Source organism: Cynocephalus volans, chromosome 16 (assembly GCF_027409185.1).
Source record: "Cynocephalus volans isolate mCynVol1 chromosome 16, mCynVol1.pri, whole genome shotgun sequence".
In the NCBI taxonomy this organism is placed as follows: Eukaryota; Metazoa; Chordata; class Mammalia; order Dermoptera; family Cynocephalidae; genus Cynocephalus; species Cynocephalus volans.
The window spans coordinates 22,206,996-22,220,650 of NC_084475.1; the positions used below are offsets into that span (position 1 = coordinate 22,206,996).

At 55.0% G+C, this 13,655-nt stretch overlaps 1 protein-coding gene across 3 annotated transcripts in view; it reads right to left on the reverse strand.

Moving 5' to 3' along the window:
- Window positions 1-644: 644 nt before the first annotated feature.
- The window catches only part of CCDC57 (coiled-coil domain containing 57), a 102,447-nt gene continuing 89,436 nt past the window's right edge, over window positions 645-13,655 (reverse strand). For all 3 annotated transcript variants that reach the window (XM_063081081.1, XM_063081079.1, XM_063081080.1), the window contains one exon: window positions 645-1,024. In XM_063081081.1, coding sequence (XP_062937151.1) covers window positions 840-1,024 — 185 coding nt within the window. In that variant the 3' untranslated portion in view covers window positions 645-839. The remainder of the gene's footprint in view (window positions 1,025-13,655) is intronic.

Below are 13,655 nucleotides of genomic sequence, written 5' to 3' on the forward strand. Positions count from 1 at the left end.
GGGCAGAGCATGACCAGGCACAGAGGCCAGGGAAGAAAAGGCCGAGGGCCCTGGAGAAGGAGTGGGACATGGTCCCCTAAGACATGATGTAGTTGTGACCGTCATGTGAGCTGTGGAGTACATCTGCACTGGCAGGGACAATTCTGGTGAAGGGCCTTCTGGTGGCGGAACATGGCGTGCTCCTGTGGCAGTGGGAGTGGGCAGGTGTTGGTTTACCCACGTGCTTTCCACCCTTGTGGTGCCCGACCTTGGGACAGATGTGGAAGGTGCCCCCTGTCCTGGGTTGGCCTCCTCTGCCCTGGCAGCACCTTGACATGAAAAACCCAACGTGTGGGAAGAGAAGGCCCAATATGGCCACAAGGGCCTGGCCTTCGGGGTCACCTTGGCCAGGCTCATTTAGATCCATGGTTCTGACTCCTGGGAGGACCCCACAAATGGCATCCTGTTCTCCACCCATCCACCCCTGGTTCCGGGAGAGGCCACACTTCTCATGACAATGACAACCTGCAGGTGGCTGTAGATGGTGTCACTGGCAAGAGGCAGAGGCAGGGCCAGGCTCTGGCACAGGCACTGATACCACATTTCCCAAGTAGGACAGATAAACAACTCTGCTGGCCAAGCACCTGGGTTTTAATAGGCTCTGCGGTTGGTCAGCGAGGCCTTTGGTCATGAGGCCTTCAGTCGCGAGGCCATCTGGGCAGCGGGGGAGCCTGCTCTACAGTTCACGGCCCCACCCTGTGGCGGTGGGCACGCACACACGCCTGGCGTCGCTAGGCACAGGCCCGAGCACCCGTGGGGAGCCTGTGTGGGGTCTGCCGTGTAGGAGGTGGCCAAGGAAATCAGTCCTTTAGGTTGTAGTTACGGATCTTCGGGGGCTGCGGGCAGCTTTTAGATCTTGCAAGATGAGACCTGGAGGGTGTGGCAGGTTTGGCCTTTGACTGGGATGGCATCTTCATCCCTTCGACAGCAAAGGCTGCCTGTGTCTTGGCGGGGGCGCTCCTGTCGGCTGCCGGTGCTGGGAGCTCTGACGGGTGAAGAGGAGGAAGGAAGGGACATAGGTTAGGATGTGGGAGGGGCGGGGGGCTGCGGCTCAGGGTGCCGCGTTCTCTAGGAGCACTGGTTTGCTTCTCTTGCCAGCAGGACCAGGGGCCCTCCCCCTCTTCTCTTAGTGGGAGCCTGTGCAGGCCAGAGGGTCCTCCTGAGAGACTGGCGAGTGGCAGCAGCTGTGCCTCAGGCTCTCGGACTGGGGTGGGGGCACAGGAGGTCTGTTTGGACACGAGCTGGCTGGATGCTCTGCAGGGCCAGGGCCTGCCCCTCCACCAGGCACTGGGACATCTGGCTCTGAAAATGGTCCTGTGGTGACCATTTCGTAATGGGTCCCACGAGGGGATGGGGGCACTGGGGTTAATGGTTGACTCACAGCCCCACCTCCCAGGCAGGTCCCCAGCTGTCAGCACCCTCCAAGCGCATGCCCTGCCTGCTGCAGCAGCGGCTGGTGAGGGCCTGAGGAGAGGCTGTGCTCGCCGGGCACATCTGGCCACCCAGCAGCCCCAGCACACGTGGCCGGGCACAGGCCAAGGACCCAGGAGCCACAGCATTCACAGGCCTGGGCCGCGATGCCAGGGCAGCCTTCCTGAAGCGTCAGCCATGAACGTCTTTTACCAGGGCTTTCTGGGGGATCTCCATCCTCCCAGCGTTTCTCTATTTTCCAAGTTTTCTGCATTAAGAATGGATTTCTTTTGTAAAACAAAAACGTTATTAAAAACCTATGGACCCGCTCTCCCTCCCTGGAAGGTGGCCCAGCAGGTGGGGGCTCCTGGCCTGCGGCGGGGCCTTTAGACTCTAGAGCAGAACGGGCATGGCTTGGGGCGTCCTGACGAGCACCGCCAGCCTCTGCTTGGTCCTCTCACACGTGTGAGACACGCACTGTCTGTCCGGTGTCCACCAAGCCCTCCACTCCACGGCCTGCTGCAGACATGGCTGGCAAGGCTTGAAGGGCCCAGCATGAGGCAGGCATGGGTGGGTGCCTGGGCGGGGGGCCTCCTGCTGGGTGCTGGGTCCTGGGCCTGTGCAGGCTGGCATGGAGCTGAGGGACCGGGTGGGATGGCGCCGGGGGCCCCTCTCTCCATCTTGGGCTTACTTGGCCTTGCTCATCTCATGGGGGCCTCTTGAGGCACTGGAACCCACTCTCCTTTCCCCACAGCCTTGTTGGGGTTGCACAGACTCTGGCCCCCTGCTCCCTTCCTCCCAGGAGCCTGCTGGGCTTCTCCCTGCTTCCCGCTGCCCTGGCCGCCACCTCTGGCTCTGCAGCGCCCTGAGGAATTCCTCCACTGAGCTCGTCCTGCCCGGCGCTGTCCCGTCCTCTCCTCACGTAGTTTCCTCTGGCAGGCAGCAGCCAGTGGGGAGGGGCAGGGTGGAAAGTGGGGTCATCTCTGACCAGGTCCTGATGTCACTACCATGACCCTAGAGGGCATCCCCAAACTCAGGTGCCTTCGTGCCCCTCTCCCTGACAAGGGACTGGTCCTCCCTCCCAGGATACTCCTCATGAGAAGACGCCTGGGGGATTTCTGGAGAAAGTGAGCTCTAGAGAGAAGGGCCAGCCCAGCCCCAAGACTCTGGGTGGGAGGCCCGCGCTGGTGCTGCAGGGTGGGAGATGGAGGACCCTCTCGCTGCCCGCTTGGGAGAACCAGGGAGGTGACAGGCTGAGGACAGCTGGTGGCTGCAGAGTAAGCAGGCCACCAGTCCTGCCAGCCCCCGGGTGGGGTGGGTCCTGACTCAGAGTGGAGCTGTGACAGGCCCTGGGGGAAGCAGGGCTGGCCTGCACCTCCCCCAGAGCAGGCCCACCTTGTCCAGCCTGGGGCAGGGCCTCCAAGCCCTTCTGGCTGCCTAGCACTGGAGGGAAAGACAAGACCAGGAAGGACAGAATATCCTGCGTGGTGGCCTCCAGTTTCTGTCCCTGAGGGATGGTGGCAGGCATCTGGCCAATCCCAGGACTCCAGGACAGGAGGGCAGCCCCAGCCTGGCTGGTCCCAGCTGGAGGCATGAAGCTCGGTGCTCAGGCTTAGCTTGCTGTGACCCCAGATCTGGTGTCCCTCACCGCTTGCCACCCTTTCTTCTCGCCTGGCCTGTTCTGCTGAGCCCAGCCCGGGACTTCTGTGCTGAGCTCTGATTAGGCCTTAGGAAAATCATTTGGACACACAAGTTGCCGAGCACAGTGCGTGGGACGTTGCCTCCTGGGGCCCTGCACACCCGCTTCCTGCACGCTGCTCGGCCTGCTCTGGCTCTGGCTCAACACACAGCTTCTGGATAGTTCCGTGAGACCTCTAAAGCCTTGTGGCTATTAACCGAGGGAGTGGGATTGAAGCCTCCCAGCCCCTCCCAGGTTTACCTCCTCCAGGGGTCTGAGGTGCACCTGGGCTGGGCTGGAGGGTGGGCGGGGACACTGCAGCTGTAGCAAGACACTCTCTGTCTCTGTGGTGGCTGTACTTTTGATGTTTGAACCTAGAAGAGTCTCGAGGAGAGCTGGTCGCATCTGAGGTGGAGGTGGGGCCCAGTCTCTGCCTCAGATGGGGGTGCCAAGGGCTCCCTGAGCACACGGGGCAGTGCTGGTCCCCAGCTTTCTGGCTGCTCAGTGGGTCTCTCCTTCTGCACCTGAGCCGGCCTCTAGGGGCCAGTTTCCCAAGCTGCCTGGCCTCCGGGGAGTGGAGTCGGGAGCCCCAAGAACAGTGGCTGCCCCTGGTGACCTGGGTGACCCTGAGCCAGTGCTGCCTGGGCTTCTGAGGGATTTGAGGAGGGCTGGGTCATGCCCTCACTCTCCAGAGCCTGCCTTGGGGCTGAGGACGGCCTTCCCCTGATGGCAGCTCAGGACTCAGGTCCAAGCTGTGGCCTTGGGCACAGGGAACAAAGGCCTATCCTGGCTCTCGGTGGCCTTAGCTGGTCCATCCAGACCAGTCTCTGCTCCCTCCACGCTGATGGCCTCACTTTCCTGCTTCTACAGGGGCCTCACACACTGAGTTCAACACTTCTCAAGTGGGACTAATTACACCCCAGGTCTCCTGGTTGCGCATCCTGAACCCACTTTTCTGTTCGTGGTTATAAATGGGATTATACTACATTCTTCTGCCCACCAAAACCTTCCAAGGTCCCACAATGGCTGGGACACAACCAGCCCTTCCCCGTGAGCCAAAAGTGGATGTGGATGGTGGAGGTGGCCTTGCTCCCACAGCCCAGTCCCGGGTCTCCAGTAGCTGCGAGCTCCTTCCCAGGACCCCCCCATGCCATGGCGTTCACATGCAGCACCCTGGCCTGGCCTCTCCCACTCCTGCATCAACCCTCACTTGCCCAATGTCTCTTCCTAAAGGAGCCCCCATCTCGTGGAGCTCAGCACTGGGTAGACCCCTCAAGCGGCCACTCCTCACCCCCCTGCAGCACAGTGGCCCGCAGTGACCCTGGGCTGCCCTCCTGGAACTGTGGGGACTACTACTCTGCACTGTCACACCACAGGAGGACAAGGAGCTTGGTGGGTGCCTGTTCAGGAATGGGGCTCCAGGGGAGGAAAGCCCTGATGATCTGGTGCCCACTGCCCCTCCAGAGGGGACGCTCTGGCAGGCGTGAGCATGGGTCCTGCTCTCTGTCCAGCTGCCCTGCCCACCTCTCCCCACCCCTCCCCCAAGCTGGCCACAGGAGAGCCCACGTGGAGGGCATCAGGTGCCCTCCTCAGCCTGTGCTGCACCACTCTGGGAGGGGGACGGCCCTGCCCTTGGTGTGGGGGCTCTGGGCGGTCCTGCCTGCTTGCCCAGTGGAAGCAGAGGCAGTGGGAAACCCCAGATCTTTCAGGACTCCACTCACTGGACCTTTGGAGCAGGCAGGGGTGTAGCCTGGGGGGCACTGGCTCCAGATGCTGAGCAAAGACTGACCCCTCATTAGTTCTCACATCACTGCTGAAGGCGGCCTGTCTGCTGTGCTGCTCAGTGTGGCCCGTGAGAGGGGATTCAGGAGAAATGCTCTGTGGGTGTGAGGCCTTGAAGAGGGGTGGGCCCTGTCCTTGCTGGGGGCTGCATAGTGGAAGGCCAGCACGCAGGGCTCCACAGGGCAGGAAGGGACCCAGAGGCCTGCTGCCCTCCTGGACCTGAGCTCAGCCCCACAGGAAAGAGAGGTGCTGGGCGAGGCCAGAGGACAGGGGCAGGCTGTGGGCACATGGGTGCCTGGGACGAGTGGGAGCTAGGGCAGCAGAGCTGTGGGACAGGGATGTCGTCAGAGCGATGGCCTGAGAGCTGCGTAGCCTCTGGACATCCCGCCTTCCCCTTTGGAGGGCAAAGGGGGCCCTGGGGCTCTGGAAGGGAAACGAGGTGCAGAGGCCGGGGCTGGGGGTCATGGGAAGGGGCAGCTCTCTCATGATCCCAGACAGAGCAGCGCTGGCCTCACGCCCCCTCCCGGCAGGGGCTGTGTTTGGACAGCTCATGGCCTCTGTCAGACACACTCTGGGGACAGGAGAAAATGGCCCTGGGAGCAGAGGAGGGGGATTCTGCCAGGCTGCCCCCAGCTCCAGTGGGCTGCAGAGCAGCAGGCTGGGCCGTCAGGGGCCGTCACTGGGAGCAGCGCCAGGGAGGGAGTGCCTGCGCCTGCCACCGCCACCACTGGCCTGCGCTGCTCACTGCTGTCTTGGCCAGGGACAGCTAGTAGTGAGGCGAGGCTCTCCTTTTCCATGGCGGCCCGGCCATGCTCACATAAGCTGCCCGTCTTGCTCAAGGTGCTGAGGGCCGCGCACCTGGCCACAGGCCTCCCCCAGCCCTTCTTTTCCCTGGAGAAGCAGCCCCTGAAATAGCTCTCTGGAAGTCTGGCCAGCGGCTCTTAGACCCTATGGGCTTCGTTTGGTTCCCCCAGATGGAGGCAAAGGGATGACGGTCCTGCAGCACATGCAGCGAGGGAGCAAGTGGCCCCGGACCGTGGTTAGGTCCGCGCCGCCAGCACCCCGGGCTGGGCCAGCGACACCATGCCGCCCTGAGTCCCTTCAGACCCTGCTGCAAGGCTCAGGTCTGTGCACAGAGCCACACGGGGCATGAGATCCCCACGGACCTGAGGGTAAGAAAGAGCCCCCAGGAAGAGAGAGGCGTGGACACAGCACGGAGAGGCTCAGCACGGCATGGGGCCCCCAGGTCTGGACTGACGTGACTGTCTCAGGCTCTGCAGCAACCCCAGGAAAAGTTTGGAGAAGACACGTGGATTGGTCCTGGACTGTAAGTCATGGCCGGTGTCTGCCCAGAGATGGGCCCACATGGGAGGTGCTGGCAGGCAGCCCCGAGCTGGCTTTGTCGTACCTCCTGTCTCAGTTGCTCTCAGCTTGCCACTGTGCTTTCAGGACAGATGCTTCCAGAACAGGCTCTTCTACAGAAAGGGCTCGGAGCCGCTGGGTGTGTGTGGGGGCTTCTGGATGTATCTCATGAATGAAACCATATCAGTGTTCCTCAGGGAACCTGGCTGCCCTTACAGAGGCCCGGTCTCTGTGTCGTAACCCCTGGTCCCACACACCTCGCTGGCGTCTGTCCACACTAGTTTGGGGGCAGATGGCATCCATGTCCTGAGTCAGAGGCTGAGGCTGGAGGCCACTATTATCTTTGCCAGGTTAGATTCCTTGATTGAAGAGTTCAGAGAGCAAGTGGCAAAGGTTATCAACCTGCAGCCTCTGTGGCTGGTGGTAACAACCTTTTCTTGGTCAGTGCCTGGGGCACTGCTGGGAGGGGCACCTGCTGGCTTCTAAATATCGGGCCTCATGGGAATGGCTCCCCTCCTGTGGACGCTGGGCTGATCTGGCTCATCTGAAGGGTCCCCAGTCCTTGGTGGGGCAGTGCAGCCCTGGTAACAGGCTGTCCATAGAATGCCCAAAACAGCAATGTGCATTCCAGGTACAACATCTCCTGGTTGGGTGTGAAAGGTATAGCATCAGATTGTCACTGGTTACTCGTTTTAAACTAAAATAGAGTAGTGCATGGGGTGCTGCCAACAGTGTACGCGGCAGAGCCTTTGATTCATGGTATTCTGGCCACAGGAGCTCAGCTTGCAATGCCCAGTGTGTTTGTCCGTTTCCGTGGCTTGTAACAGAAATACCTGAAACTGGATGATTTATAAGAAAATGATATTTGTTGGTTACAGTTTCAGAGGCTGGGAAGTCCAAAGTCCAGGACATCTGGCGAAGGTCTTCTTTGGTGGTGCCACAGGATATCACATTGTGAGATGGCAGAAGGAGAGAGAGGGAGAGAGACTCTCACGTGCTCTCCTTTTAAAGCCCTCAGAACCACACTCCGGACCACCATTATTAATCCATTCACTTCGGCACGTCCTCAGAATCGAATCACCTCTTCAAGGCCCCACCTTTCAGTTACTGTAATAGGATTTCCCACCCTCAACAGTCACAGTGGGGGGTCAAGCTTCTAATACATAAAATTTGGGGGAAACAATTCAATCCATATCAGATGGCAAAATGGAGTCACTGAATTAGTCTGCCTGAGCTGTGTCAGGACGCAGAGCAAGGCTTAATTCATCCAAATATGAATTAGAAACCAACATCAAACCCCTCAAACCCCTTATGCTTTGAAACTGTGTAATGTATTACTGAATAATGCTTCACTACAAAGGAAATCATAACAGGAATCGGGAAATACTTAGAGCTGAATCCCTAACTTCGGATTTGTAGGACACAGCTCAAACACAGATTTAAACACTTACCGGGAAACACTAACAGTGAGAAAGGTTTAGATGGAATGAACCTCCAGCAGAAGTTGGGAAGAGAGCACTGAGACAAGCTCGAGGAAAGACGGAAATCATAACTTTAACAGCACACTTCAGTGAAACCCCAAGAAAACAGCATACAAGATACACACGACCCGAACTGCTGTCTGAAGAAATGAGGGCGAACTTCTGTCCAGACGATCAAGGAGAAGAGAGAGCCGTGAACACAGCAGCAGAGAGAACCACGGCTGCGTGAAAGGCAGTTAAAACGGGAGTCATAGCGACCTGCGCCCACGGGCATGTGACAGCCCCGGGTGAAAGGGGAAATTCCAAAATCAGCACCGAGAGAAAAAAAGAAGCGTGTGAACTTGTCAATAACTATGAAGGAAATTGGAATGTAATCAAACACTTCCCTTCCCAAGAGACCCCTGGACCAATGGTTTTGTAGGAGGTTCTACTGAATTTTCAAGGAAAACAAATTTTAAAAAACCCCAGTCATTCCTATCTTATTCAAATTATTCAGAAAAGTAGAAAAAGAGCAAGGGGAAGTAATCTTGATTCCCAAATCGGATAAGAACACTGCCAGAAAACTACCGGCCTACTCGACTGGCAGCTGCAAAAGCTGCACATAAGACGCTAGCAAATCAAATCACACAAGGACTGGAAAGCACGTCCTTATCGGGTAACGTTTATTCCGGTCACGCAAGGCTGGTTCCACCTCGGAGAGCCTGTCATCGTCGTTTCCCTCCTGCTTTCACCGGCTCCAGCTCCACCTCCACCTGTGCCCTCGCGCTTCTTGTGAGGCCGAGCACGGGAAGCAGAGAGGCAGGGCCAGAACTGGGGACAGTCCGCTGCCACCGTCGGGACTCCTGCCCTCCTGCAGGGGACAGCGTGGGAGCTCCCGGCACGGGGGGGCCATAGGAGTGTGATTCCAGAGGATCGCGGATGTGTGTCTAAAATGAGGATATGCTGACTTTTAAATCAGGAAACCTTTTCCGAAAGATGCTTTGCCATAGTGGGGGAATTGAGGAAATAAAGAATTATACTCTCCGAGATGTCAGAAAAAGAGACATGGGTGTTGGATGATAATTACTCAAAATATATATGGAAGGAATAAAGTTGAAGGATGTTTTTCTAAGAGAACATCATTTGTCAGATCTGTTGGATCAATACTTTGAAGATTTACATAATAAGATACAGGCAGTCCTTGCTGTGCACGGATCCGACACACTTGGATACCGGTTTCCACAGTTGAGTCCGATAACACCAGCCCCAACGACATGGTTAGAACTTAGCTACCGTGGCGCTGACTGATAGCAGCTGCATCGCTTGCTGCTGGCTCTTCAGTCCACAGGTCACTGTGCAAGTTAACGGTGTGTGTCACGACCGCCGCCACTCGCATCGCTCTCTCAGCTCTGCTGGTGGCAGGTCACTGTGCATCTGTCCTTCAGCTCAGCAAGCGAGGGTCTCCCAGAGATGAAACTCGTGATCACGACAGTGTGTACAAAAACAGATCAGCAGAACTGGTCAGCAAAGAGGACAGGGCAGCAGAGAGATGCAAAGTGGCAATGCTGGACGTGATTAACAGACGTGAAGATGTGGGGCAGAGCCAGGCCAGCGGGGCCCCGGGCTGGCGCAGAGCCACAGTAGGAACCGTATTGGAAGACGCTGATGGATATAAAAACAGGGGGAAGTCGCTTCAATCCCTTTCAGTTTAAACAGCACTAGGAACAGAAAGCCGCTTGTGATACAGATGGAGCATTTACTTCTATTTTCAATTCAAGACTAATCAAAAACAAATCCCAATCAGTTTGGCTAGCATTCAAGCCAAAACATTGATGTTTAGCTGCTGCCTCGAACAAAAATGGTAATTTCAAGGGGACTGAGAAGAATCAGGGAAGGTTGGCTGCATCACTTCAGGAGCTGGCATGAATTGATTAACGCTACAGTGTCTGGCAAAGCTGCAAACTCATATAAGGAAACCACCACTGCCAAATTTGCATCCAGATTCCAAAAATTAAAGGCAGTCCTTGCTTTGCATAGTAGTGCAAGATGACTGTGCAGAAACTTTGCGGGATGCAGATGGAACGTTATGGAAGACAGAGCTGATGGTGCTGCAGTTCCAGAGGATCTCAGCAGAGGTGAGCCTCTGTGTGTAAGTGAGGCAGGCGGTTGTGACATAAAGGACGAGTATGAGTCGGAGGAAGTGACTCCAGCAAAAAGCTTCACCTCAAAGGAACTCCCAGAGACATTTCATGACACTGAAAGTGCAGAAGATAACATTTTGGAAGCAGATCCAAACTGAGAAAGGAGTTTGATGGACCATTAGACAAGGCACAGAAAAGATGCTTGCTTCTTATCATAGGTTGTGTGAGGAGGAGGCCAAGACCGACTACTAGCGCTAGTACAGGAGCTAAGCAAGTGAGCAGATCAATCTACAAACTCCAGAGCATTTCTCTACCGAAGCTGTAACCATCTAGTGAGTGTCACAAAGACACTGGGGACAGCAAGAAGACTCTAAACCAGCCCGCTGCCTGTTTTGTAAATAAAGTGCTATTGGAACAAAGCCATTCCTCTTCGTCACACCCTCCCTGGCTGGGTCGTCCACTAGTTTCCCCGCCTACTTCTGCCGCCAGCCACCCAATGGCCTCCCCTCAGCAGAGGACAGAGGCCACCGTTTCCTCCAAAATGAGTGTGAAGTTTGTGGCAGTTCTCCAGAGACTAAATAACTCCTTACACATCAAGAAAATGGAAGTGGGAGTGTCCTATACGCTGGTTTCTGAAGAGAGGCACTATTTCTCCAGAGTAAACCTGCGAGCAGCCTGACATGGACAGCAGTCTGGGCAGCCCCAGCCGGGCCCAGCCTGGAGACCGAGGCCCGGTGTGCCCCTCCCCCAGGACTCCGTGCGCACTTCCAGGAAGGACACTCCGTCGACCATAATGACTCCCTCAGGAGTTCCTGAGTGCCACTGCGGAGGACAATTAAGAGGCCTCCAGTGAGTTGATAAGAATCACGAGTGTGCTGCAGGGACCTGCGGCATCTGTGAACTCTACAGGCAGGTTAAAGCTGGTGTCTTCTTTTGCGTCCTTTTGACTTTGTCTGTGATAGACCCGGATCTCCTGCACCAGAAGGGAGGAGAGAAGAGTGACGTGGGACAGGAGAGAGGCCGAAACACCTTGGGAGCATCACCTGGGGCACAATGTTGGCTGCTCCCAGCAGATGCTCTGCTGGTGCTAGCCACGGGTGCTCCTTTTTCTTAAAAAATCTTTTTTAATGAGGTATAATTAGCATACAATAAAATGCACACACTTTAAGTGTTCATTTATGTGGGTTTTAGAACATGTCTACACCGTGTAACAGGAAACATTTCCATCACACTCCCCGCCCCCACCCCAAGCAACTGCTAATCTGTTTACTGTCACTGTTGATTCCGATGGGTCACTTTTTGTCTTCTCTAGAAAAAACACACCAGGTACTCTTCAAGAGCCGGCTACTTCCCGATTCCAGAGGGGTGTCTCTGAGGCGCGTTCCTGCTGCTGCTGCAGGCCTCGGTAGCTCCTGTGCGCTGAGCGCTCCCTGCGGTATGGGTGCCCCATAGTTTGCTGGCCCAGTTACCTGCTGATTGACACTGGTGTTGTTCCCAGTGTGGGTTGAACGACTGGCTTGTGTAGTTACTGTATGTTTAACTTTTTCTTTTTGGCAGCTTGCCAGCACAGGGATCAGAACCCTTGACGTTGGTGTTATCAGCACCACAATCTAGCCAGCTAAGCGAACCAGCCGGCCCTGTTTAAGAACCCGTTTTGCACTCCCATGAGCAGCATGTAAATCCCAGCTGCTCCCCCATCCTTGCCAACACTTCATATTATCATGTTCCAGAAAATTCCATGAGCTCAGTTGGTTAGAGTGTGGAGTTATAACACCAACATCAAGGGTTCAGATCCCCGTACCAGCCAGCTGCAAAAAAATAAACAAAAAAATCCAGTTATTTGTGTGAGCATCTAGTGGCATTTCATTATGCTTTAAATTTGCATTTCCTTAATGCCTATTAATGTTTAGCATCTTTGCATGGGTTTATCGGTCATTTGTGTGCCTTTTTGTGTAGAGTGTCTACTCAAATATTTTGGCTATTTTTTACTGGTTTTGTTTCTTGAGTTGTAAAATTCGTTATATATTTTGGACGTAAGTCCTTAATGTGTATTCAAATAATTTCTCCCAGCCTGTAGCTTCATTTTTCATCTGCTTAACAGTGTCATTTGAAAAACAGAACTCAGGCTGGCACTCAGCTCAGTTGGTTAGAGCACCACCTTGTAACACCAAGGTCAAGGGTTCAGATCGCTGCACTGGCCAGCAGCCAAAAAAAAAAAACTAATAAAAAGCAGAACTTGTCCCTTTTAATGAAGCCTAATCTATTAATTTTTTTTTCTTTTTATGGTTCAGACTTTTGGTATCCTATCTAAGAAGTCTTTGCCTAGCCCTAGGTCACAAAGATTTTTTCCTATAAGTTTCATAGTTTTAGCTTTTATGTTTAGGCTTCTGAAAGATTTTGAATTCACTTTTGTATTTGGTATAAGGGTTGAGGTTCATTTTTTCCCCATATGGCTATCTAGTTGTTCCAGAACAATTTATTGAATAGCAATACTGATAACAAGGTCAAGGGTTTGGATCCTCATACAGACCAGCTGCCAAAACCACAAAAAAAGATAAACTATCTGTTTTAGTCCGTTTTGTGTTGCTATAACAGAAATACCTGAGACTGGGTAATTTATAAGGAAAAGAGGTTTATTTGGCTTACGATTCTGGGACAGCTGCATCTGGCACGGGCCACAGGCTGCTTCTACTCATGGTGGAAAGTGGCAGGCAGCCGGCGGGTGCAAGCAGATCACATGGCGAGAGGAAGCAAGAGAGAGAGATAGGGGAGGTGCCAGGGTTTAAGCAACGAGCTCTCGCGGGAACTAATAGAGCGAGAACTCATTAATGCCCCCTCCCCCAGGGAGAGCATTAATCCATTCATGAGGGATCCGCCCCCATGACTCAATCAGTTTCCAACACTGCCACATTGGGGATCATATGTCCACATGAGTTTTGGAGGGGACAACACATCTCCATCATTCCACCTCTGGCCCCCCAAAACTCATGTCACTCTCACATACAAAATACAATCATTCTATCTCAACAGTCTCCAAAGTCTTAGCTTGCTCCAGCACCAACTTAAAAGTCCAAAGTCCAAAGTCTCATCTGAGACCAAAAGCAGAAGTCCTTCCAGCTGTGAACCTTGATTCCATGTTCAACTGCCTCTGCACATTGGTGTGGGGGTTGGGTCCCTAAGTCCTTGGGCAGCTCCACTCCTATGGCTTTCCTGGTCCCAGGCCACAGTTCACCTCTCCCAGGCTGGTGTTCCACTCTGGTAGCTCCACAGGTCTGGGGTCTCCATGGTGGTCCCACTGTCATGGCTCCACTAGGCATGGCACTGTTGGGGTTTCTCTGCTGCAACTCTGACCCCACATTTCTGCTCGGCATTGCTCTAGTGAAGGCTGTCTGCGGTGACTCCACCCCTGTGACAGATCTCTTCCTGGGCCCCCAGACTTTTCCATACATATTTTGAAATCTGGGTGGAGGCTCCCAAGCCTTCCCAGCTCTGGCATTCCGTGAGCCCACAGACCTAACACCACGCTTCCCAGCTCTGGCATTCCGTGAGCCCACAGACCTAACACCACGCGGACGCTGCCAAGGCTTCTGGTTTGTATTTTCCAAAGCTGTGGGTCCAGCCACACCTGGGGCCAATTTAGCCACAGCTGGAGCAGCCAAAGCAGCTGGGGTGCTGGTGCTGGAAGCAGCTTCTCAGGTGGCCCTGGGCAGCAAGGCCATGGAGGGTGCCTTGGGCCTGTCCCCCAAGACCATTCTGTCTCCCTAGGCCTTTGGGCCTGAAATG